The sequence below is a fragment of the Malus sylvestris genome, chromosome 5 (genome assembly GCF_916048215.2).
Source record: "Malus sylvestris chromosome 5, drMalSylv7.2, whole genome shotgun sequence".
NCBI lineage: Eukaryota > Viridiplantae > Streptophyta > Magnoliopsida > Rosales > Rosaceae > Malus > Malus sylvestris.
This window is the reverse complement of record NC_062264.1, coordinates 23111490-23137567: the sequence shown is the minus strand read 5'-3', so window position 1 is coordinate 23137567 and position 26078 is coordinate 23111490. Positions and strand designations below refer to the sequence as shown.

The window sequence follows — 26078 nt, the reverse complement described above, 5'->3', positions numbered from 1 at the left end:
TCATGTATGGTAATTTTCGTTGAGTGCTTGGCCACATCTTCTCCCAACACTCAACACGTGACAGTTACTAAGCAACATGTCCCATAACGAGCATTGCTTCAACAATCCCATCATTTTGTTCTAGATAAGTTGCTTCTTTTAGCCATTATTACACCTTGAATAACAAGCTCACCACCATTCTAACAACTTAAAACACTAACTTGCTTATTTTACCCTTGAAATCAAATTTCATTAAATTTGTTGTAACTCTAAATCACGTGAGGAAAGAAATAAAGAGAGAGGCAATGAAACCGCGACACTTCGCAAAAATACTTTTCCAAAATTACATGCAATGCCACGGTAAAGATACATGTTAGGTCCCACTAGTACCAAAAACAATGATAAACACCCATCATACCATCAAGCATGGAGGGAGGACCTTTTGGAAAAGGGAAGGACAGAAAATTCGCACGCGACAATGATAAATGGCCACGGATTCAACAAAATCTTGCCCATCAATCATACAACACATCTTTCTCGAAAGGAATTCAATACATACAAAATGGAATGGCCGAAAGAAATCCCACAATTTTATAAGCAAAATGTGGAATATTTCTGAAGCCATTCATCTGAGAGATACAAAGTTTTTACATTATCTTCCGAAGCCTTACAGTTTTCGGTTTTCGCCTATATGCACAAGATTATCTCACAGAAACTCATCGGCCTGTAACAGTCCTGGATAAATGACTGATACGATCTGTTTCAAGGACTTCACAGATGGTTTGAGGAAAGCGTGTCTCTTTGTCGCTACAAAACACATTACAAGAAAAAATGAGTACTCACTGAATGTGCAATAACTTGGTAAGAAACGACGAATTCAGTGCAAATGGAAGGCGGTATTCAGAGAAATGGAGTTTTACCTTTTATTAACAGTTTAACTTCCTTTGAAAAATCCTCCACACGGCCTAATACAGGTCTTATGCCATATATCTGTAGAACACAGAGTTCCAAGTGCAAGGCCATCTCCATTATTTGTACCAGTAAGCAACAGATACTCTGGACTTCGATTTGAATCTCGTTTGATCTGTTAGCCTCACACAGCTCCGTAACAATTGTAATTGCTTGGTCCTACATCGGAGATAATAACACATCCATGTTAAAAAGGAACCTCAACTCGAAACTTACAAGTTATGGTAGACCAGATGTTTTACATAATGAAACAAAAAGCTAGTCAAAGAACAAAAACTATCATCGTACCTGTAAGCCATGTAAGATCTCAGGCGTTGGAAGCTCAGGAAAATGGTCAAGATCAACAAAGCCAACCTCTTCTGCCCTTCTAGCAGCACCCTCAGCTTGTAAGCTGAGGAACTTTAGAAGGAGAAAAGTTATTCTGTAGATCTGTACGGCAATAGAGTCGGAGAAGTATGATTGAGAAATGTGATTGCCATTTACAGATGCTTGAGTTTTCATAATCAGAGCAGTAGATGTGGTAGGGATGGACGAGAATTTTGGTTTTGACACACAACTGAGGGCTGAAAGAGCAAACCATCCGCTTTTACTGTTGATAAATGAGGGTTTCTTGCAGCCATCAAAATCCTCTTTAAGGACAGGAGGACATAAGAGAGGGGCACTAAGAGTCGAAGGTTCTCCAAGCCGTTGAGTTCCCCGACTGATAAAAGCTAAAAGATGGATACTTTTCTCTCTCAACTGAGAATCCAATTCTTTCATGCACTTAACCCAGGAATTCCAATGTTTTGCTAGCATACACATTAGCATGAGAGTGTGCTCAGTTTCTTTAAGATCAGAAAGAGAAGTTTGTCTCTGCTGAGCCCGAGGTCTGGTCTTGTCATGATCATTAGATGGGAAATCCGGAGCACTAAGATAGTAAGAAATCATATAGGCTTTCTCTGAAAAGAAGTAAGGTATTACATTCTCCACAAGATCGGAACAAGCAGAACTGTCTCCTAACGACTGAACCATAGCTGTGATGACTGCCAAACCAAGTCCCCAAATTTGCTGAGGCTTTTCCAGTTTCTCAGATGATGAGTTGGAATTTCTGTTATCAATAGTTACGGAAGAAGACATACCATCCAAGTATTCAGCGAACAAGAATCTCAGAGACGAGAGAAAGCCATAATTAATAAGCATTTCTGCACCCTGCCTAACACGGGCAAGAGTCAAAAAGAACTTCATTATAACAGGCACAGATTCAAGAGAATCTTTATCTTGAAGCTTCAGAATCACGCGCTGAAGCTGGAGGTGATTCTGTATAATGGGGAGCCAAGTGCTGGGAGTCAAGAAATTTCTAAGTATCAAGTCCGTAGTAGTTAGGGATAGGGTTCCGTGCTCAGCAGTAGCAGTACAGTTACAGAGAACTGGTAGTAGACTAAGACTCACATTAGATATTTTAGCCACATCTTCGACAGAAGCTACATCTCTTGCCCCAACCAAATGCGACTTATGACAACTGAACTCCACCGCCGAGAGAAGCAACATAAGTAAGAGCCTTACTGCAGTGTCAACCCCCATATCTGATGGCCCCGTAACTAATGCTCTGAAATCACTCAACGCTTTAAGGCCAGAACCTGATGTTTTTAGTACAAGAATGCAAACAGACAGAGGCAGGCTTTTATGTGCATACATCATTAGATAGAGAAGCAATTCTGCTTGAGCCGCAAGGAAGTGGAAGACATCTTCAGAAGCACCAGGTACTGGAGCTAATGATTCTACTGTGTCGTGGAAACTCTGGCATACGTGATCTATGCACGAAAAAACAAGTTGATCAGGGATTTGTCTCGCTGTACTCTTCGTCTCCAGCGACTGCAGTAGCAGGCACACATGAATTAGTTTCAAAAGAAATAATATATTCGTACAAAAAAATCCATACGACCTTTGACACAAGGTATAGCGTAGTGTTCATAAGACTAAATTGTCACTAATGCTGTTCAACTTCCAAAATCTTTGAAATGAGAAATCAGATGTTTGAAATAGTTTATACACAAAAATTACAGGTTCTGTAAAATATTACACATCAACATTTGTTTTTAATTAGCATCAGATGTAACATGTTTTAAACCATTACATCTTTTACATCCGCATGATCGTTAAAATATCCAACCATAAATAGCAGTTACAGATCAAGTTTTTAACAATGAGAAGGCAACTGAAAGCCAGTAGAAATTCTAAGAGAGTACTTACATTATCACCGTAAACAGTTAAGACACTTTTTAATGCTTTCAGTGCAGAAAGCTTCGAACTTGTTAGCAATGCCATTGAGTTTGCAGCTTTCATATGATGCAACATTGTTTCTGCAGTTGCCTTTGACTCCTTCCATTTTGAATAATCCCAAAGATCTAACCCCAAATCAGCACGTACACGTTTAAGATCAAACAAGTATGTCTCTCTTCCGGTTACAAAAAGATCACCATCATCCTTGTGTTGGTAAGTCTGAAAAACATTTGATTCAATCAGGAACCGAGAGAGTTCTTTGAATGGTCCAGCACTGATTTCACGGCCTTCAAGCTCTCCTTGCAGATGATAATAGAGATCACTAAGTATCAAATAGTTTGGTTCCTTCCCTGCACTGAAAAAAGATAATATATTATTCATACATAGGCACATACTTATCATGCAATATTCATTGCTTCCATTTCCTCACGTGGTACTCTCAGCATTCTTATGAGATATAACACATCTTATTAAAAAAGTAATATGTTAAACAAATAACAAAAATCAAATATGGTCTTCAAAGCCTATGCAAATTGAACCACCCAAACTTATGATTGCATGTCACCACTTAAACGGTTTGTCAAATACTAGAACACAGTATCAACTTTAAGATCACGGGGGGATGTTCATCATATACGGTCATTATAACAAAAAGAAACACTGTTACATGCACATGCATAAAGTTGACAGCACATGCACACAAACGGATCCAAATATAACTACTGAACGTGACAAAATGGGCTGATGATATGTAGTCAATCGACATACAGGGAATATGAATACAGGCAAGAGAATAAAAATATTTTGTAATGTTTTGAAAAAAATATAAAATAAAAAATATCATACTGTACATCTTGACAAAAGCATTGAATAACTCTTCCAAGGTTCAGTAACTAAATGCTTTACTTATACTTTGTTAACTTCAGGGACTCAAAATTAAAGTTTCACACATCATTCATACCACAGGAAGGACTGTTTTCTCACTATAAGAAAACATTTACCAGTAGGGACAGTTACAAATATCCAGAATCCTCGGGCCGTATAGAGGCAGTTTGTTGACTTATAAATGCCTTGTTCAAAAGTGGAGGTGCTAAGTATAGAAATTCCAACAGAAATTAACAATAGTAAACATATCACCTGTAACCATGCTGTGAGTATTGAGCTAACAATTCAGAAAAAGCAGGATGACTTCTCAGCTGCCAATGAAGAAGGGTAAAAAGAAAGGTAACAGCAATCAGATATGATGCAAATTTTACAATCTCAATTTTAATAAAACGGAAAGTATTAAATATGAGAATCTATGAAATTAGAAACTAAACTGAACCTTTAATGGATTTCTAAACATACAATTATCTTGGATTACAAATTAAGTAACACAATCAAGAAGGGATCGAACCTTATTTGACAGGATTCTAGACTTCTCAAGTAATGACACAGACAAACTTCCTGCATCACCAATTGATAAGTTTACCATCACACGAGCAGTTATTACACTCGCAGCAACCTGTTAAGTTACAGAGGTATGAATACTGCATTCTAAAAATTAAGAACCTATAAGAAAAAGTCTAACATCCTATCAAGGAACAACTTCGTTAATAAGTTAGTACTAATGTATGTCATACAGCAGATTGAACAGAGCAATGCATAAGCGAGAAACTTTTTATACAAAAAAGGACTTTCCTAGAGCAGTGAACGTAAGCGGAACACTAAATGCTTCAACTTATAAAACATAATGCAACCAACAAAAACGCACAGAATGAATGAAGATGAAATCATACGTGATAAATAGCCAACCAAAGTGAGAAAAACCCAGGACCAAAACCACAGACAAAATTCACTAGTTAAAATTAGCAGACTCGTAGAGAAAATAATTCTGACTAGAACTTACCTTCGCCCGCAAATACAACTCAGGGTCATACTCACAATAGGTAAGTGACTTAGTCAGATTGCCCAAAACAGAGCTCCCACACCAGGCTGATAAAATATCTTCAAGATCTGCAGCTTTTGATTTTTCTGATCTTACTGTATTTTGTTGTGATTCAGGCAGCTGTTTTACAAATGACTCCGCATGTAACAGCTTTTTGTGCAGGAACATGTCATGCGCTATTATTTCCAATATGGCAGATTGGCACTGGTATCTGACCGACAAATCTTCAACTTCTGTCTCAGCATTTTCAGGTGGAGGAGCTTGCATACTAGAAAATATCGAAATAGGACCGGACAATTTTTTCCAGAAATTTTCAGAGCTTTTCAGGCATTCCAAAATATTCGTGTACTGACCAGCACCTTGCCACAGCGCCCTTAGAAAGTTAAGAACATTCAGCAGTATTCGGGGATTGCTGCAGATTTAGAAAAAAAAAAAAAAATGTTCAAACTGAATGCGACTATTCAAGATATGATCATATCAATCTCAGAAAAAAAAATTGCAGAATTTTCAGGACTGCAAGGTAAATGATGAAAGGGAAAGTAACTGACTAAGAAACAAAATGGAGAATTCAATCAGGACTAAGTACCTGTTGATAAGATTATTAGATCTTTCAATGTGATGCAAAACTGCATGAACAGCGCTTGCCTTTTCAGACTCAAAATCATTTGTTGGCAGCTTCACACCGCCACCATTACTCAGTTGGACATCCTTATTCGCTTTGGTTGGTAATACAGCAACAAGAAAAGCAGGCTGTATGAATAAACAATTAAATAAGAAAAAGCTAAACCACATAGTGGAGGACTCCAGGGAAAGGTTTCACTATAACTACATAAGTTTGCTTTGGCAAGGAAATGCATTAAAATTGCCACCATATGCACACAAATACAATGCAATCCAATTAACTAGTTCTTTTTAATTAAAAAAAAAAAAAAAAAAAAAAAAAAAACTAGTTCTTTGGTTGGGTCAAATCAATCTAAAACACTTTTTTCTCTTTTTTTTGCAACATAAATTTTTCTTACTAATCAAGCAATAAAATTGGAAGTTGACAAGGCAGCATTCACTTCAAAGAAACAGAGTTAAGTAAATTAGGGCAATCGATTGCTAAAACACAATGCTTGCCAATCTAACTAAATATTTGTGAACGATAAGCTCGTATGTAAACACAGAATTTAAAAGTACTTTTTTCCATGATATTGAAAAAAACAATTAAAATTTTGAAGCATTAACCAAACAATTGTGAAGATACCTTAAATTAAGTGGAAGGAACTGGACCATTAGCATTCTTTCTTTTCTTTCCTAAGTCTATGAGTGATACTCCAACAATTAAAAAAATACAGAACTTAACACCTACTGTAACAAACCTGATAACGCGCTGCAGAAGTGAGGAGATTGACTGCAGCAACAAAGAGATCTTCATTCAATTCCGACTGCTCAAGTAGTATGTAACTAATAGAATGCCTCAGCTCTCCAATCTACGACGGTTCAGTAGTGCCACAAACAGATTTAGAAGCAGTTGATTCACTCAAGTGAATTTACAAGAAATTAACATGGAACTAAAAGATAAAACATAAACCAACATTACCTGTTTGTCATCCAGACCGAAGCTGCTACCAAACAAATATGGTTGCATAAAATCGGCCATCATCAAGAACAGTGATAAAACCCTAGCTGCACCAACTTGTATTCCCTGCGTTGGGAACTCGAGAATCTTAATAAAGATGCTAAACAATTATAAGAATATCATCCCACCTACCATCAAGCAATTCACTTAAGGTCAACAAAGAGTCAAAGACACATTCCCCCATTTTTATAGTCTGCCCAACCTTTTCATAATTAAATGCAAATAAGATGTGCATAATGCTATATTCTATCCAGTAGTGCATGCCAGTTTGAAGGTAAAAAAATCAGCATTACGCGCCTATCATGCCCAACGGTCTGAGTAACAAACCACTGAATGCAATTATAAGTTTCCTATGAATCCATGTGTTGTACAAAGTATATAAAACAGAAACAAATTGACATGCAACTCCCACAAAACAATAATTAGATAGATAATGGACACAAGTAAATGGGGAACTATTCCAGCAGAACTAACAATAAAGAAATCAACATTGTAATTTGATAATATATATGTAAATACACAGTTACCGAAATGGGATAACTGTAGTATTTAGAAACATATCAAAGAGAATGTAATCAACAATTGAGCATGGAGAGGCCATACAGGATTGCGAAAGTAAGATATCAAGGACACAAGCGCTGCAACAACAGGAAATGGTTTCGTTGCTGATGAGAAAACTGCTTGATGAAAAAATGGAGGACTGGAAGATATATCCTGAAAATAAACCCGACTGAACATCAACTACAGTACAGAATAAAAATACAACGTGTAAAACCAACCATCATATTACAAATAAAGAAATATAGCTATCACAGATTCAAAGATGCATATAGTTGGCAACTACACAGAACACTCTAGAATAGGGAAAAGAGCAGACAAGATTTTGTTATACAGTTGACTGCTCTTTTTCCCTTTTAAAGCAAGCTAGAGGGGATTTATTTTTCAAACTTGTAATGTACATCAAGAAAACTCACTTTTGAACAGAAACAAAACACCACATCTGTACATCATCTAAGTAATACCAAAAAATTGTAACATGTGCAACTGTAAAAGTCTTTCAAACAGCGCATACAGTCAAAATGCATATTCAACAAGCTTATGTCCAAATACCTTAGAAAATTTAGAAAGCATGATGAAAAGAATATCTAAAACAGAACATATAGCCATCTGTAAGCCTTCAATCTCTGTTGGATCAACAAGCCGGCTGAAATAAAGTCTCTGCAGAAAAATGCTCCCAAATTAGTGATAAGAACAAACGACAGCAGGTCATCACCAAATAAGATTAAAAGATACATAGCATAGCCCACCTCCAGCGCTTGGGTGGTTGTACAAACAATCCGAAAGAGAGTACTATGGATGGAAGAATCAGACAGTAACCTATCCAGGATGGCTTCATCCAACTTTCCAGAGCATGATATTGATGTAATACATTTTTTCATCACTTCAAGCACCTGAAACAGTAAAATGATGTTGGACTTGGCCTTCCCGCCATAATTGACATTTACAACACCAAGTTTCCATTTCATAAGTAAACAGTTAACTAGCATTGAGAAGCCACATTCAGGTGCAGAAAACAATGTTCTGTACCATGTATGCATGCATGCATTGATGCACACTGCAATTCCCTAACAGGCACACATTGATGCAGACAAAGTTTCTGATATGAATTCATTTACAAGCTTGGTTATTGGGCTCACGTGTATCAGCTTAAAAATATGCTTACAACTTGATTCTTTTATGCTTTTCTTTTCTTTGATAACAAACAGTATAAACACTATTAAAATGAAGTGAACAGTACAACATTGAACAAGTAAATCCACTAAAGATACTTTAGTTCTATATCAGCTTGTTATCTACTCAACAGTTCTGGAAGATCATTCAAATTAAGGAACAAAAGGAGATAAAATCATTCAAAATTTTCCAAAAATTGAACTTCCGACTCATTGGAAGTTTGGAATATAGGAAAGTGGAGATTGACAATTGGCACATCATGGACAAATTATATATATACTAAAAGAGTAACATTCAAATGAATTCCTATTGTGTCCCTTTAGACTCAGATCACTGTTACTTCTACAGTGGATTTCCTCTTCCCCCATTCCCATAAGTAACCAAAGATCACGAAGAAAAGAACTAACTCCCATTGGAATGTCACTCCAAGGACCTTAATTCGAAACTCTAGCCACCACAATAAAGCCTCACATAGTGGCATCAATGCCAAATCGAACACGAACGGAAAAAAGCCAAAGCGATTATCTTCCCAATGGAAATCTTTACAGCCACCTCCTAAAAAAGCCCTCTTCCCTATTTAACTGCACTCTCATTCATATTTTAGAAAGGTATCTGAAAGATTCATGAATCATATGCCTCGTACTCATTAACTGGTTAAGTTACATCAATTAAAAGAACAAATGCAGAAGGCATACGAGAGACAAATGGCTTCGCACTCACAGCATAACAAGCTACAACAAATAGGATAACAACTGCATGCAGAATAAACGGATTTGACCTCGTATGAATGGAAAAAAAAAAACTTGATTTTCCAAATTTCTTGTCATTTCTATAAATCTATAGGTGTTTAATAACAATAAAATTACTCTCTTGTATGTGCCTGTATGGAACCATCAATTTTCTCGGTGTTTGACGGTTTAAGGCTGATATACGACGCAATCCAATTACTAAGACCAGATCAGAATTTATGTTAGTTATACACAGACCAAAAGTCTGAAATCCATCAGTTTACATCCAAGTGTGTTCCATACGCATATAAATAAACATTGGGAACCAACTTGCCACAATACCAGCACAAGAGAAACCAATTTATGTTAGTTATACACAAATCAGAAGGCTGAACCCCATCAGTTTTCATCAAGGCTGTACCTTCAATGTTACTCTCCAACGATCATGCTTCACCTTGTATTTCCAGTATTCATGGTTAACAAGAACATACTGAACAGAGAAAACAATTAAATCCTGGACAGCATCATTTTTTAATCCTGTCTCCATGAGACCTAGAGTAAAGTCCAGCACTGCAACATTTTAAAATCATCTGTGTCAAAGCAGAAAGCTAAGTATAAAAAATAAAACCAAAAAAAAAAAAAAAATCCAGCACTTCATATTTTATTGTATGTATCAACATATTTTAGTACAAAACAAATCAAGATAGAACTAGATGATGTTATACCAGCAAAAGCACATCAATGCAAGACTTAGCAAAACAGAAGATGGCAAAATGAATGATTTAACATATACCTGATATAGTCAATGAGCAGTAACTATCATTCTGCTCAGAGTCAATTAATAGCATCTTTGCCAGTTTTCCAGAAAGAAACCATGAACCACTAGAAACAAAAAACAAAAAAAAAGTGATAGAAAAGGTTAGAACAAAAAAAGAAAGTGCAAAGCTGAAGAAGTGCCATAAAGAGAAACAAATATTCTACAACACAACTGGAAACAAGTAGAGCGTTCCCAGGAAAAAAAAGTACCAAATGAACAATTATACAGGAAAACAAATTGGCCAGCAATATACAGTGGCAAAAAATGTCTTATGAAGAATGCCAGACAAAACAATGAAAAATAAATAGAGATAAGAAAATTAAATAAAGCTCCACTTTAGATAATTGTATACCTCAATTAACTTAAAGTAAGCATGTGTAACACACATTTTTATGTACGCATGATAACAGCAGAACAAAGAAAGCTGATATTTTCTCAAAGATTCACCTTGATGGATCATTGCGGCCATTGCTGAAATCAAATATATTTGCCTTTAAAGCCAGCTCGGACACACGAGAAGGGGAACTGTCACAATAAATGCATCTTAGAAAAACAGGTTGTGCTCACGTCCGGCCTAGGCCAACAACAATTCAAGCAATAATTATAGGCTCAATAACACTTAGAAGTTCAGGATATATTATTTACTCACACAAAGAATATAAGAGTTCAAAATATTGCATATAAGATTGCACTATTAATTTAAAGAATTATGTCATGTCCAACTAGGACTGCTAGCAGTGTAGGGAAGTCATCAACACCAGCTTTATTTTCTTATGAGGAAAGAGAACCTTGTTACTATCAAAGCAAAATTACAAACACAGTGAACAAGTATCCACCAAAACAAAACAAACCTACAACAATGAGCCGTATCAAACATCAGAATCATAACATCATACTCTCATGCATACGTACCTAACAACACATTTCCAGTTGAAGACATATTTGAGTAACAGTTTCTAGTCAATTGCATGCGACAAGGCTAAAAATTTATATAGAAATTAACTTAAATATTATATATTTAGCATTTTTGCATGCAATGGACTAGCAACTTGTTAAGTGTATCTATACTTGCACCATATCAATAAATATTAATCTTTTATTTCAGAAGAGAATGCTTTCCTGTGTGTCATCTGCATTTCCTCCTGGTACAGAGGATATCAAAGGGGGAGGAGGAGGTTTGAATTGGAATTTGGGTGTGGGGTTAACGGCTCTCTACCACTGTAGCTACAAGCTCCCATCATATCTATAGTTCTTCCAGCTTCACTTATTGCTATGGTTGTACTAAATGAAGGCTTTAGATAATAGCACTAAGACTTTATGAAAACTTTCAAAAGACAGTTTTTCTGTCAATTTATGTGTAGCACAAAACCACAGCATTAGATGGGAAAGGAGTCTTCCACATAGTAAGGATATCAAAATACCCTGAATTAGAAAGACACACAGATACAGAACAACTCAAAAGAGAATAGGGGATAAAGTTACCATCTTAACATCTTTGCCAAAATATTTATACCCACGGACATCAGAGCAGCACCGCCCGAAGTAGGAGATAGTTTTCTGACCAAAGTGCAAATGATCTCAACCAACCTGGATGGTAAAACAAGAAAGTGCCAATTACAATTTACAAGAAATGCTAATATAGGCAAGAAAGAGGAACACACAAGCACAAACAAAAAGGTTGCATAATTACCGCATATTACTTTCTATCTGTCCACCCATGTCAGTTGATTGGAAATGCGATGAGCTCCCAATGTCCATCAAAGCAAAACATACCGCCTAAATAAAACACCAGTACAAAAAGCTTGGTAAAAAAGAGATGGTTACAGAAATGTAAAGAAATTAAGAGAGGAGGGAAGAGGGGAAGGAAACAAGGCAAGGTTAAGCTCAATTGCAGCTAAACTATTCTCTGTCCACTCTAAACAGCACAAGAACTCAGAAGTTGGTGGTGGAGGCTGATAAAATGTTATCATATTTATGGCAACCCAAGGGGAAAACTATTTCAACGTTCTGATTGCATCCACATTTATTTAATACAGCTTAATCGAGATTCAAGGCCTTGGGCTTGACACGTTAAGGCATAATCCTTTCAGAACTCAAACTATAATAACAAAAATATAAAAAATTACCAACTTCCATTCAACCATTAAACATATAATTCAACCAGACCACCAAACTTGAATACAGATCCAAACAATATAATCAAAAAAGCAATTCCAGTAAGGGAAAATCTCCCCTTCACACATTCTAGTCATCCTCATCGTCACTACAAAGATCACCATGCAAAATACCATCAGGTTATTGGAGTTAAAGGGTGTTTCTGAAGCTTTTACTGTTAGCACCTTAAACTATGCCTTTTGGGGCATGTTTTATTATGTTTGGAAAGTGTCATTTTATCCCAAAAAGCATAAGCCTTGACGAAAAGTGTATGCCTCAGCCAATTAGCGTATGCTAAATGGGATAAATGCTAAAAAAAGGAACCCTATAAAAAACTGAATGCCTCGCTATGAGGCGGTCCTCAAGGTGTGCCTGGCTCAAACTTTTTAAAACATACAATAGAGCATGAAAATCACCAAATTTCATAGGGAAAAACCAAATGTTAACAACAAATTGTAACATGAACTAATTGATGTAACCAATAGGCTTCGAATCCATAAAGACTCCAGCAATGAATGATGAAAACCATACTGTGTTAAAGGTAACCATCCGCCTAAATAGGTCAAGGATAAGAAGAGCCTCGTCATTTCTGTCAAAATACAGCTCCTGGGACAGGCGCATGAGCAATACTAGCACCCCAGACTGTTTATACTGTACAAAAGAAGGCATAAATTAGCACGAAACAGCAACCAAATAAAATTTAATTGAAAATACAGTTGGATATCTTATATTACTTTCCTTGATATACTGTTTTACAACCCACTTAGTAAGAATGGACATGTCACCCATTATCTCAGAAAAAACCATGGCTAGTAGAAAGTAAAGGAAGACGAAATCAAAAAAGATAAAGGAAGATAATTTAGGAAATAAAATTTTGATGTCACACGCGTAGTGTGTATAATTGAGACATAAAAAATTAGAACAATTTAACCCTTTGAGGATGGTAATAATTTTTTACATGACAACTCCTGAAAATGACTATTCAATTTTCAAACTACACTAGAAAGAGCGTTTCACAAAACATTGAAGAGGAAGGAGAAAAACAACACACACAGATAAATGCACTAACATTGGAAAAGTCTCTTTAAAGTATAACCTAATACCCATGCGCTTATAAGCAGTTGAAAGTCTAGTGATATTTGTCTAGAATATACAAAAGTCACCAATACAAAGTAATTACCAATATTAGTTAAAGTAATTATCCATTTACCTCCCATCGTACAAGAGCGGCATTTCCACTAACTAATCTTAAAACATGTCCACAAGTTTTACTGGGAATAACCAGACCTTCAAATCCAGGAACATGCAGAGGGAGGTGCGTCTCAACAATTTGAGACATGTCCTCCCCAACGGAGCCATTATTAATCTCAACAAGGGATGAAATACCCACAGACTTATCCAAAAAGTTATACCTGTTGACAGGATGATTACACAACAATGAGGGAACGACATAATAATTCATTCTTTAGATAATCGATTATAATTAATCGATACAAAAATTCTTCTTATTATCAAGTTCAACTAATAAAGTAAAAACTTCCTGACTGAGGATTTTGATAACCAAATTAAAGTTTAACCCTACACCCATATAGTGATTAGGTCTATAACTCATTTTGTTTATCAAAAACCAGAATTTGGACAACCATGCCAAATAAGTCTACTTACACACATTCTGCAGGCCAAGTTCCTTCACAAAGTGATGATAAAAAGCGAACTAGTTCCACTGTCCTGAAAGGAAATTCACCCTCTAAGTTGCAAAGAAGACAACGGATAGGGCCATCAATAAAACTCTCACGATCCCAAAACTGGATACAAAGTGACTCCTGCAAAATTCAGAAGAATTTCAAATACACTATTCAAACAATAATCGCAATTTGAACTTTATAATAATTATTTTATTGAATCACAGATGCAGGAAGATAAGACGTGTCCAAACCTCTCCCTGATAAATTTTGCAAAGAATATCCAGTATTAACTTCAGAGATTTATCTTCCAGCTGCACAAAACAAGGACAGAAGAAATAAGAAATACATCCAACAACATGCCAACAAGGTTTTAGCAGAGGTCCATTATGCATTTACCTGAAGATTGATCTCATAAGATGCAATAAATGCAGATATAAAAGTTCTCAACACACTGTGATACCCATCAGCAGGCCCCTAAGGAGAAAGAGACACAAAAAATATCACTCTTTAGGAAATGAAAAGACTTTGTGAGGGAAGAGACCAAAAAAAGATTCTTAAAATGGAAAAGTCAAAACATAAATCAAAACTCGTTGAAACCTCGAGACAGATCCCAAGCGGCGAAAAAACCAAGCAGAAAACTTGAACATATGGGGCACCACTAGAAACTGATCACTCTAAACACATACACTTACAAATTGAGAATAACTTACATCTGATTCTTTCAATACATCACTTTGAAGGATTTCAACACAATAAGTCAAAGATGCAGCCTCGAACGCTTGACGAACATAACCAACATGATCAATTTCCTGGAAAATAAAAGAAAAACTAAGCACGGTAATTATGGGAATTGTTATTAGCACTCCAAAATTCTCATTTTGCACTCCAAGCTTTCTATATTTAGAAAGAAAAATACACTTGTGAGGAGTGCAAAATGCGATTTTTGGAGTGTTACTGTGCTAATAACAGTTCTCTTAATTATTTCTAGTATTCATACAGCCTGGAATTGGAGACAACATATGTGCAGAACCACATACCATTAGTACATTGCTCTCTTCACTACCTGGAAGTGATGAAATCAGACAAAGAAAAACAGCCCAGGCTAGAATTAATGGACCTGCTTCTTTTGTTTCAAAAGCATTGAATGTTGAAATTATCGCTTCCATCTCTTGGACATCAGCCAAAGTAAAAACAAATGTGCCCTGCCTGAGGAATAACACAAGTGGTCTAACATTTAGAAAAAGAAAATAAGAAAGGATATAGTTAAGGATGTATAAAGTGGCAATTTAACAATGGACACAAAGAATAGAGTGAACAATAGCATATAAGCCCTAAGGAATCAACCACTGTTTGGAATGATACTGATGAAGATTAACAGTTTTCATTTGAATAAATAAAAAGAAAGTTACCCAGCACTAATAAGCATATATGTATACCTATGGTCCTATGATTGCAAACCTAAAATTATAGATTGTCCTGAATTCCCAGTCACATTCACATCACAGGCTTGGCTAACAGCATGCTTATAGATCAGATAGTAGTTAAGCTTCACTCAAATCGGGAATCAGTGTTTGGATATGGAAACGTTCAACCTAGACTGCCCATATTATTTTAAAGATTTCTAGACTTGCTTGTAATGAGTCAGTGGTTCTTATTTATATATAAGTATCAATCATATTGCATTCACATGAAAAAATAAATAATAAAAGAGCATATCATCTGTGCTTGGGTTTTCATAGTTAGTAGAATTTTTTGACCCAATAGAAACCAATACTTAAGTCCGCCTTTGTTATTTTAACTCGGTCGTGTCTAAAATACAACACCATGTCTTAATGATGAGGCAAACTAAATGCACGCAGCATCTGCCTCGCAAGTGGATTCCACCTCAGGACATTTCATCCCTTGGTCTCCGCCAAAGGAATCTTCATTGAGTACATAAGCGAAAAAAATGTTGCACTGTAATGTGCAAGAAAGGTGATCTCCACAATTAAGATATTTAAATGTACAAACCAACAATTTGACCAAAGATATTTAGTGTTGCTAGATCATGACTTGCAGAATGAATACAAGATGCATCCTAACTAGCTAAGAACCTGAAAGGGATTGCATCGTGAACCATCTGGAGAAGACTTTCCAGGTCCAGGGTTTCTATAAGGATGAGAAGCAGCTGGACTTTGGTTTGATAAGAAGAACGTAGCGCTTCAGTTGATACTGCCAGATTTTCAAAGTTATAGGACCCAGATAAAGTTCCCTGCAGGACAAAGGTTTTGACTTGGACTGGATAAGAGAGTACTTTGTAAATGAATTATGTGATGAAGATAACAAAATACCTTATAGAGCAAACACAAAGTTTTCCACCTTTCACCATTACAAGTACAAAATGACTCATAATAAGCAAGGAAAAGAATGTCCAAAACCAAATTGTCTTCAATTAGTGTCTCCTCGGCCCACAAAGTGAAAAGGTCAAGATCCTAATAAAGCAACCAGACAAGATAAAATCAGGCTTTGTAACAAATACATAATTATTCAATTCCAATAAAAATGTGCATGCACACATGTACCCATGGATCGAGACACATATTTGTACATGGGCATCAACGTAGAATTTCAAGTATAAATAAGGAAACATAAGACATAAGATAGGTCAAGTCAGCAGAATAAACTATGATAGGATCGTCCAACTTGCTGAAGCTAAAACTTGTTCCACCTCTTCTGTCCTAGAGCCTCGTATGAATGTAAAACAAGGACAGCTAATAAGATATTCCCCACCCGAATACATGATTCGTAGGCTACTGCACAACGCATGACAGTAGGGACTTGTTACTTGTTAATATCTGGCTTAAAACTTCCCCCAGGTGTTGTTATAGCAATGACTCCCACAGTCCCACTAGGTCACCATAACCTTAGTTTCACTTAACATAACAATATGAAATCCTTGTAAATGATAAATACCAAAGAGCAGTCTCGTCCATTGTGTCAGCTTCCTATCGCCCACTACTGACATTGTAGCCAAAGCTGGTCAATCATGCAATAAGATGTTATTTCGACATTAATGAACTTCGTAATTTGGCATAGCACATCCCATAAGAATGAAAAGAGTAAAAGGGTGCCCGAAGAGGGAAAAACAATAATTGCTTTGCTAGGGAGTAGGGATTTATAAATCTAAAGGGGTAAGATCATATCTGCCATCTAGTTTAGAAGACTCAAAATTGAACAGAGTACATTCTTGAATTGGGATTTAAGCATACCATTTGTTCCGGGTGACTGGAGGAGAAAAGGACTTGCAGCACATTTATCAGCTTCGCCTCCAATCCGTCAGTAATCAACTTTAGTGCTTCCTTCTTAATAGCATTACCATCTCCAGAGACGCTTTCCAAAGACACTGCATTAATGATCAATTCTCAACCGTTGTTGAAGTACAGCTCTAAAAATGTATCCTGATGCCATAGATAGTTTAAATGGAGAGGTGGGACTGATGATTGACTTACAAGCATGTGTGAGAATACTCCTGGTGCACTTCAGCAGGCACTGCCGTTCAACATAATAGTGAATAATCACCTGTGTGGGGGAAGAGAAGGGGGAAAACAAAGACAAATTAAGTGAGACAGACCACTAGCAATAAATGTCCCTCTTCTTTTTCTTTCCCTGTTTGTGGTTAAAAAAAATGTCCGATTCATGTAAGCAGCAAAAAATTTTGTTCACACTGAGCTCATCCAACCTGTACCCAAACTTCGAACATAGGAACCATTATAGCATCCAACATTCATATCAGTCGCAGTCAGACAATAAGTGAGATACTAACCGCATAGAAATACTCGTGCAGTATAGAGTCAAGAGCTACATCTTTGTTCTCGAGAGACCTTTCAACAAGAATGTACGATTGCACCTCATCTAGACACTTTAGACAAACAACAAAATCAGTTTCGTAGCAAATGGAGAATCAATGACCATCATTATTTTCTACAGAATACCAAATCTATATGTTTCCAACAACATTAGAACATGCTATTAAATCAACTAAGCAGCACCCAATTGTTGAAAATTTGCATGTGGATCATTCCAATCTCAGAAAAAGTCTCATTACAAACGATTTCATTAATCCTAAAACTACTTGATTAGTTTTACAAGTCGGTAATTGTCATTGATAATCCAAAACGAAATCAAAGTTCTCGCAGAGCCCGAAATCAGAAAAACAAAAACTTTTACACTAGGCCGAAGTTCGAATTTGGAATGTTTGGTTGATTTGAAAAATTCAAAATGTATGTATATATAAACATCAGATGCACACACATTTTAGAAGTAAAAGTGGCATAAAAGCAGCAGTACAAACTCACCAAATAGGAGCTGACTTTCAAAGCTTTATCTTTCAACTCAGGCTTTATATTCAACTGGTGAGACCCAATTTTCACTTGCTGTGAATTCAAAGCCTCCCTCGAATTCTCATTGGGCGGCTTGAAGCGAGACACTGTGTCCACGAACCAAGCGTGATTGTCCGTTAATTTCTTTACCTAACCAAAATACCAACCAAGTTCAACACTTTTCATACATGCATATATATATATATATATATATATATATATATATATATAGAGAGAGAGAGAGAGAGAGAGAGAGAGAGAGAGAAAGAGAGAGAGATGGGGGGTTTACCAGAATGGGAGGGAGGTCGGAGGAGAGAGAGGCATTTTCGAGCTCAGTGAGTAAGAGAGAGAAAGAGTCCCACCAGAGCGAGGCGTCGATGGACTTAGGGCTCGCCATTGATGGAGCTTCGATGTTCAGAGAGGTGAACTTAAAACCCTAAAAGAGTGTTTCTCAGTTTCAGAATCATAAACCCAGAAAATTTTATGATTTTTTATTCTTTTTCGCGCTTCAGAGTTCAGAGCAAGTGAGAAAACCTAAATCTGCCAAAATTGGGCTCCAAAATTTTTAGTGTAGTTGGGTCACATACGACGAAAATTGGATTTTTTTTATTGGGCTCAGGTTCGGGCTTCGTGCGGGTATCTGCTGGATTTCCTAATGTGGGCTCTAGGGGGTCCTCTCTTATCGTTTATTTTTTTAGAACTTAAACCTCTCCCTCACTTACCCTAAACCTGAAATTGTTAGAGTCGCAAATGGTTTGCAGCTTTAATTTTATTTTTCTTTTGGGTGAAAGAAGAGAAGGATTAGACGAGATTATCTCTTCACAAATATTCACTTGTGAAGCATTTACTCTTTCCCGGAAAAAAAAATAAAAAATAAGATCATGGCACCCAAAAACCCACCTCCCCTCCTCTCTTCCCCCCCCCCTAACCAAATTTTATTAAGGTACAAGCAGGGGCACTAGGCCAAAACTCACAAACAAATAATCAACGAAAATGGTAAGTAGGCAATAACTTAGGGGTCATTTGATAACTATTTCATTTTCATTTTTTTTTTATCTTGGGAACAACTTAATGAAACAGCTAGTACATATCCGTTTCGTTTAGAAAGTAGGAAACAAACGGGTGTAGACGATTTAATCTCCTAAAAATAGTTACCAAACTATATTTCAATTTTCAGTTTAAAAAAAATGAAAACAAAAACTGAAAACAAATGGGTGTAGACGATTTGATCTCCTACTAGCAGGTGTACCCGTAAATTGCCGCGTGATTTTAAACTTTGTTCAAGGGGTGAAAAGTCTTGAAAATATGTGGCAGAGTACTGTTTACAGGTTACATTATATGTAACATCCATGTAAAGACTTGAAACTTTTGGAGATGTTGATACGCCTAGTGTTATTTACATTCATATATTACATAACAAAAATTTGAGATATTAATTCGCCATCCCCGGGTAGTGTTTTTCAAAAGCTATGGTCCTACTCATACTTGTAAAGTGTCCTTTTATGTCCAAACTGTATAAAGTTCAAAAACTAAAGTATTGTTCCTTTATAAACACTCAAATGCGTAACTCCGATAATATTGTCTCCTTCATTCTCCACAACAACGTCAAACAGTAAATAAAATAAATTAATTAATTAAACTCATAACATAATTCAAGCACTTATTCAATCACATATGATACCAGATTTTATGCCACCAAAGTATTTGATAATATACCTCATCCCATGCCAAAAGAATCATGGAGGGAAAATTAGAATATCGGAATGTATAGCCACACTAAGCAGTTAACTGTGTACTCAGAGCATACTCATTCAAGAAGAACATGGCATCACAACAGGAGAATCACTACCTCAGGCTATTCTTGTGTAGGCAATCTGCAATGGTTTTCTCTTCTTCCAAAAGCCTATTTGAGAGAGTTTCGGCAGATTGCTTACAAATCACTTAATTTCTCGTCAGTCGCCCTGAGGACACATTAGACATGAACTATAAACAATTAAAGAAATAAAGCTACTTGAACAAAGCAAGTCTCATGGGGATTTTTTTCTTCTGGAAAGGTGGGAGGAGCAGTCCAGATGGTTACATATACAATATACTGTAAAATAGGGTATAATTGCTAATATTAAATCACATGGAAAATCAAGAAATAATTCATGCAATTATACATCAAAGCAATGCATGCACATGAGTAACTAATGTTAAACAAACATGACATAAGGATTCGAAAAACCTGAAAATACGGTCGAGGCAAGTATTACACACTTTGTCCTTAAGACAAGTTTACACTCCATTACGGTGCACATGGTTGATCGACGCATGTCTCCCAAGATACAACGACCACATTCTTGTAATAGTAGCACTTCAAATCATAAGGCTCCATGAACCACGATTGTCTTGAATACTCTCTCATATGGACTCAATGAGACTTTCTAATATTTAGTGCACTATATGTATGATCAATGAAACATATAACTACCATTCTAAATTACCATGCCAAGAGAATGGAAAGGAACATTGGGAGGTGAAAAATATAACTAAGGACATGGATTAACCACTTTTTGATGGTTTATGTTTCAAATGAATTGAAAGGAAAGGGTATTGGAATATCTTGCCTGACTAAATGAATTGAAACAAATTTCAGAGTGATGAATACTCAATGTTTTGAGAGAACTGTTATGAAAGATCCCACTCCAAAAAAAGAAGATTAGGCCATCTCCAATGGAGATGGCTATAGGACTATAGGCCAAAATCCAGCCCGAAATGCTCTAAAATCCAACTCCAATGGAGGGTTGGTGACACACCCCAACCGGAATCAAGGCGTGATAGCCGTCACGTGAAGGTGACGTAATCAAAAGTGCAAGTGATGTAAGAAAATTGTGAATAAATTAAAACTAAAACTAGAATTTAACTAACTAATAACGTGAGTGCGCAATAGTGGTTACAACCCATAACTACAAGTATTCAAAGCATAGATAACATAAGGGTAAAGCAATCGAACGAGAGAAGTACTTATTACACAACTAGAGATAAGTTCCGACGTTAAGTGGAGATATGTTGAAATCCACCAGCTATTCCTTGTACGCCACAGAGATAAATCAGCTAACTAGGACCTAGAGGGGCGAAAAACAAAAGGGTGAGTAAGCACAAAAAGGTTTATAAAATACATTTATTTTTCAATCATACTAACCCCTCACTGTAAAACATGTATAGTTTCCAAAAATATCATACTACTTATAAGTATGAAAATAAGTCCATGCTGAATGTAAGTCCAGAAGTATGCCACAACAGATATTCTCAACAACAGTATAGATATGATTATGTGATGTAATCTATACTAACATGTCAGTTGGAATCCCCTAATGTGACCTGTACGACATGACTAGGTGTAATAATAATCACTCTAGTGCTACAATCACGTGAAGACTAACGCTATGCTCGGGTCACCTATGAGTTGGAGTCACCTAATGTGATATGTACGATAGGATTAGCACCTACTTGGATCCAAGGTGAGCGTGCGGTGCGGGAGGTGAACATACACTTGAAGGACTAGCCCTAGCCTTGGGTGGGAGCACTAACACCGGGATGTAGCAATGATGAGCACTTTATATGCAAAAACATGTCATAGTGATTCAACCATTTCAATTCACAACATAACTTTACCTGGACTTACATGAGCGTCCCGCGTTCACATTAGCATTTCAAACCATTCACATCAATTACATGCAGGTAATATGCATATGGATATACCATGATGCAATATAAAACTCAACCATTTCATAGCATTTAGAAAAATATATAATTCATGGCATAAATGCATAAAAGCATTTAAAAACATTTATGGAAACTATAAAGTATATACATAATATACGAAAAGAAAATGTCCACCCACTGGTATGTCGTAGGATCGTAGCCCCCTACTCTCACTTATCCACGCACATCCTCAGGGTAGGTTTCGCCTATATGCGAAACAACTATTTATAATTAATTAATAAGGACATATGCTAAAAACTAGGAATAACTTCCCATAATTTGCTCAAACATAGGGTTTGAATATATGAAATCGATCTACTCGACGTCACGGACCTACATAAATTTTCAAAAATATTTTTGGACACCAGACGCGCCCTCACATGCCGGCCACGCGTAGCACGTGCAATCCATGTGACTAACGGCGTTAGGAATATTCCGTTAAAACCTTAACAGAAGCTAACAGCGTTACTTGATGCCGTTAGAATATTCCGTCAGGGTTGACGCCTCGCCGATCACCGTTTGAACTCACCGGTTTCTGGGAAAATTTCAAACCTTTATAACTTGCTCAATTCTTAACCATTTTTCACGAAATTTATATGGATTTGAAGCTTATGGAGAGTAGAACAACGTTATACCTTCCAAAAGTCCAAAAGTGGACGGAAAATGGCTCGAATGTCTCGGTCAAAAAGTCAACTAATTGAACGTGCTTATTTCGACATCAACGCTCCACCAAAACTAGTCTAGGAACCTTAGGGCGTTGTGTGGATGCTTCCACAACCTTCAAAACTTGGTAACTCAGCTGCGATCACGTCAACACAAAAACCACCGAGTCGGAGCTTCCGAGTTGCTCCGCGTTGACCACTCAAAACTTAACCAACATGCGATATGAGGGTATGGTTAAGTTCGTGGTGACGAGAGGAGTCCAAATATGTGGTTTTCAGGTTCGATCTGTGAAGAGATGGTGGTGGTCTTCTTTATTGCAGAGAAGAGCGAGGTACAGTTTTGAGAGAGAGAAAGAGATAAGAGAGATAAGTGATGGTTTCTGATTGAACAGAGAGATTGAGAGTCTGATTAGGTGCCAGAAAGAGGGAAGAAGATTGATTGGTGAAAAATATAAGGCACAGACCAAATTTTAAAGAAGTAACAAGATAGGCTTTTCCAGATTTCCCACAGTAAAAGCAAATCAGAAAATCCATTCGAAATAGTGTTTCTAACACTGATAAAATTAACATACACTCGTAACAACGAGTACAAATTAATTATGATAGCGAGAATAATAATTTAAGAGCGAATAAATACGTCCACGTCACTTGCGAACAAGGGCATAAACGGTAATTTACTTATTCGGGGAGAAATTACATAGAAAATTAGGGACAAGTCATCACAGTTGGGCCAAAGAAAAAGGGGATCCACCAGGCCAAGCTTTATCCTTTGGCCATCAGGCTCAACATTCTTAGCCAACTGGGTAGCCCCTTTTTTTAGGCCCATTTCTACATCATTTCTCACATCCTTTTTGTAAACACCCTCCCTTATCTCTTCCAATAATCTAAATTTAAATTTTTCGATATTTTTTTTCATATGTCACATCTTCAACCAATGGATAAGAAATCCAGAGGCTTATTTATTTAGTAACAAGTGACACTCAAAACATATTCAAACATAATTTTAATATGGTAGTTTAATTCAATTAACCAATAAAATTAAAGAACAAATTTAAAATAATAAATTATTAAGAGTGCTAAAAATATCGTCATTCGGTTGGAGATAGTATATAATATGGCCTAACATTGTTCATTAAAAAATAATTTATTACATGGCTATAATCTGGACAAGGGCTAAACATAGCTCATTCAGTTGGAGATGGCCTTAATGCCTATCAGTCCAAATCCTTGTAGAGTTGATGAGGTGGCACAAAGAAGGTCTTGATTGCCCTGGGGATAAGTATTCCATAAAGGGTATTGCTAGAAAGACCAAATTTTGTAAATCAAATAATGTGGTTGTTGATGATTAGGTTATTATTTAAGTGTTGATTAATATGCTTATTTCGTATTAGTGAGATATCGTTTGATTTTACAAATTTGGCTTAAAAATTTGGTCTACCTAGCATTACCCTTTCATAAATATGGTACCTAATAATACCTCGGGGATCTCTGGCTTGTTAAGGTAAGCCAAACGACAAAGTGAGACTTTTGGAGGTGCTCTTGATGATGCTAAAATAGGAACAGGTACTGCATATGCTGCTTCAGGGACACCCTAGGGCGGAGCCATGAAGGGACCATAATGGTCTCCGACTTACCTTGACATTTTTTTCACAGAGAAAAAAATTAGATTATCCTTTTGATTTTCTAAGATTTTTTTTAAAGGGCTAGAGCCCTAACCAAAAGGAGAGAAATGGTAGGCGAGAGAGCTGGTTTTCCTAGAGTTTAATCTTTTTCACATGGTACTGGTGGTTGTTGATAAACTTGAATTATGCTTTCATCCATATGTGATTTTCGTGTTGTCATTAGCCCTTTCTATTAGATTGTTTTCTTTGCCAATTAACATGACTCCCAACGGGTTAGAACGTATTGATGAAAGGGAAAGAAATTGAAAAATCAACACCATTGTCACTGAGCAAACAAACATCATACTTAGACCAAAAATCTAGAGTAGGAAAGTAGTGGCTGAGACGATGACCAAACATTGGATGAGACGATAACCTAAGAGATGGATTAGTGAGCGTGAGAGATGGATTTGCAAGCATGCTGCAACGTTGTTTTAGGGCTGGTGTTATTAGCAGTGTTGTAGCATTTTTTTTAACATTTTTTAAAGGCCCCTCCTAATCTGAAATCATGGCTCTGCTACTAGGGACACATGCTATAGTGGGCACATCATATGAGACTAAGAAGGAATGACAACTGTTCATTTCTCTTCTAGATGATTCCCTACTTAATGATCATAAGTTTGAAAATCTTTGGCTTGAATCCATATGGCACAAACAAATTTAACCTGAGTCAGTTTGTCTATGGATTTAGAAGCATTAGCAGATACTAAATACGTGGTTGGGTTATGGGATGAAGCTTAAAATCGGTGTTTTTAAATTTCAATAATAACATGCGAATATGTTTTTATAACGATAACACAAAACTCAATTATGAATGACACACCCATATCCGAAATGTTCACCTGGACATCAGAATCACGATGTGTTGGTCGACACCTGGAAGGTGACGAAGCCATAACGTGTAGTGATGTGAAAATGTGAATAAATTAAAACCTAAAAGTGATTAATTTATAGTGCTCATGTGAGTGAGATTGAACTCATATCACATAAGTGATGTTAGAGCATAGATAAATTCTAGTAAAAAAGGAGTAATGAAATTTATACGAAAAGGAGAAGTCTCTTACATGACAACTTTTACCAGCAATCTTTGTCGTCACGAAACCTTTGCCACTGAAATCCTAGAGGGGCGAAAAACAAGGATGAGTGGACCTAAAAATAAAGTTTTATAAACCGTTTTCGAAAATGTGTAACCCCTCAATGTAAAACAAGTATAAAGTTTCCTGAAAATATTATAATACTAGTATGTAATACGGTACCCTGCAACAAAAGTGAGTCAAAAGATGTAAGATACAACAAGAAGGTATCTCAACATTAAATGTTGAATGCATCCCACATCAAAATTTAATATTAAATGACTTATTTATTCCACTATGCAATGACAATTTTGACCTTATTAGGTTAAAAAAAAATAAAGATTTATAAATACACCACAAATCACTTTTAGCGTATTATTTATCTTCTCAACTATCAAACATGTTGATTAAGAAAAATTGTTTTTGACGAATGGAATACGAAATTGATGTTTCAGGAGCTTTACATGAGATAAGACTTCATAGTTTTCATTGTTTTAGTGATTTCGATGACATCGATAATTATTAATTTTGCGTTTGCTGCATTATTTAAACTTCTATATTCATATTCATCTTTTAGTGTTCATATGGTTAGATTCAATCTCTGAAAATTAAAAATGAGTGTTTTAATATTTGAAAAATGTGGGGTGTATGTATAAAATATAAGATGTATATTGAGAATGTGGGTTGTGGGGGTATTATAGGAAAGT

The 26078-nt window shown here is 36.3% G+C and overlaps 1 protein-coding gene and 1 long non-coding RNA gene across 3 annotated transcripts; both read right to left on the bottom strand.

Annotated features, from left to right (window-relative positions):
• Positions 1–475: 475 nt before the first annotated feature.
• On the bottom strand, positions 476–18747 carry LOC126621628 (uncharacterized). Of its 2 annotated transcripts, XM_050290165.1 has the most exons (32): positions 18518–18746; positions 18205–18378; positions 17673–17768; positions 17359–17428; positions 17119–17252; positions 16201–16341; positions 15964–16121; positions 14908–15076; positions 14581–14679; positions 14267–14344; positions 14122–14181; positions 13851–14008; positions 13396–13597; positions 12717–12836; positions 11722–11807; positions 11514–11618; positions 10479–10556; positions 10008–10096; positions 9636–9784; positions 8063–8206; positions 7866–7973; positions 7359–7469; positions 6717–6821; positions 6496–6606; positions 5721–5884; positions 5096–5546; positions 4604–4711; positions 4345–4403; positions 3178–3562; positions 1237–2799; positions 900–1107; positions 476–786 (listed from the first exon to the last, which is right to left on the bottom strand). In XM_050290165.1, the coding sequence occupies exons 1-32, from the start codon at positions 18623–18625 to the stop codon at positions 686–688; spliced, it is 5892 nt and encodes a 1963-aa protein (XP_050146122.1). In that variant the 5' UTR covers positions 18626–18746; the 3' UTR covers positions 476–685. The 2 variants fall into 2 exon arrangements, with proteins under 2 accessions (XP_050146122.1, XP_050146123.1); XM_050290166.1 differs by lacking the exons at positions 476–786; positions 900–1107; positions 1237–2799 and having other exon boundaries at positions 3313–3557; positions 18518–18747.
• Positions 18748–21091: 2344 nt separating this feature from the next.
• On the bottom strand, positions 21092–25395 carry LOC126621655 (uncharacterized). The gene is made up of 2 exons (XR_007623125.1): positions 25363–25395; positions 21092–21335 (listed from the first exon to the last, which is right to left on the bottom strand). It is a non-coding gene; the product is annotated as an uncharacterized LOC126621655 (long non-coding RNA).
• Positions 25396–26078: the final 683 nt, after the last annotated feature.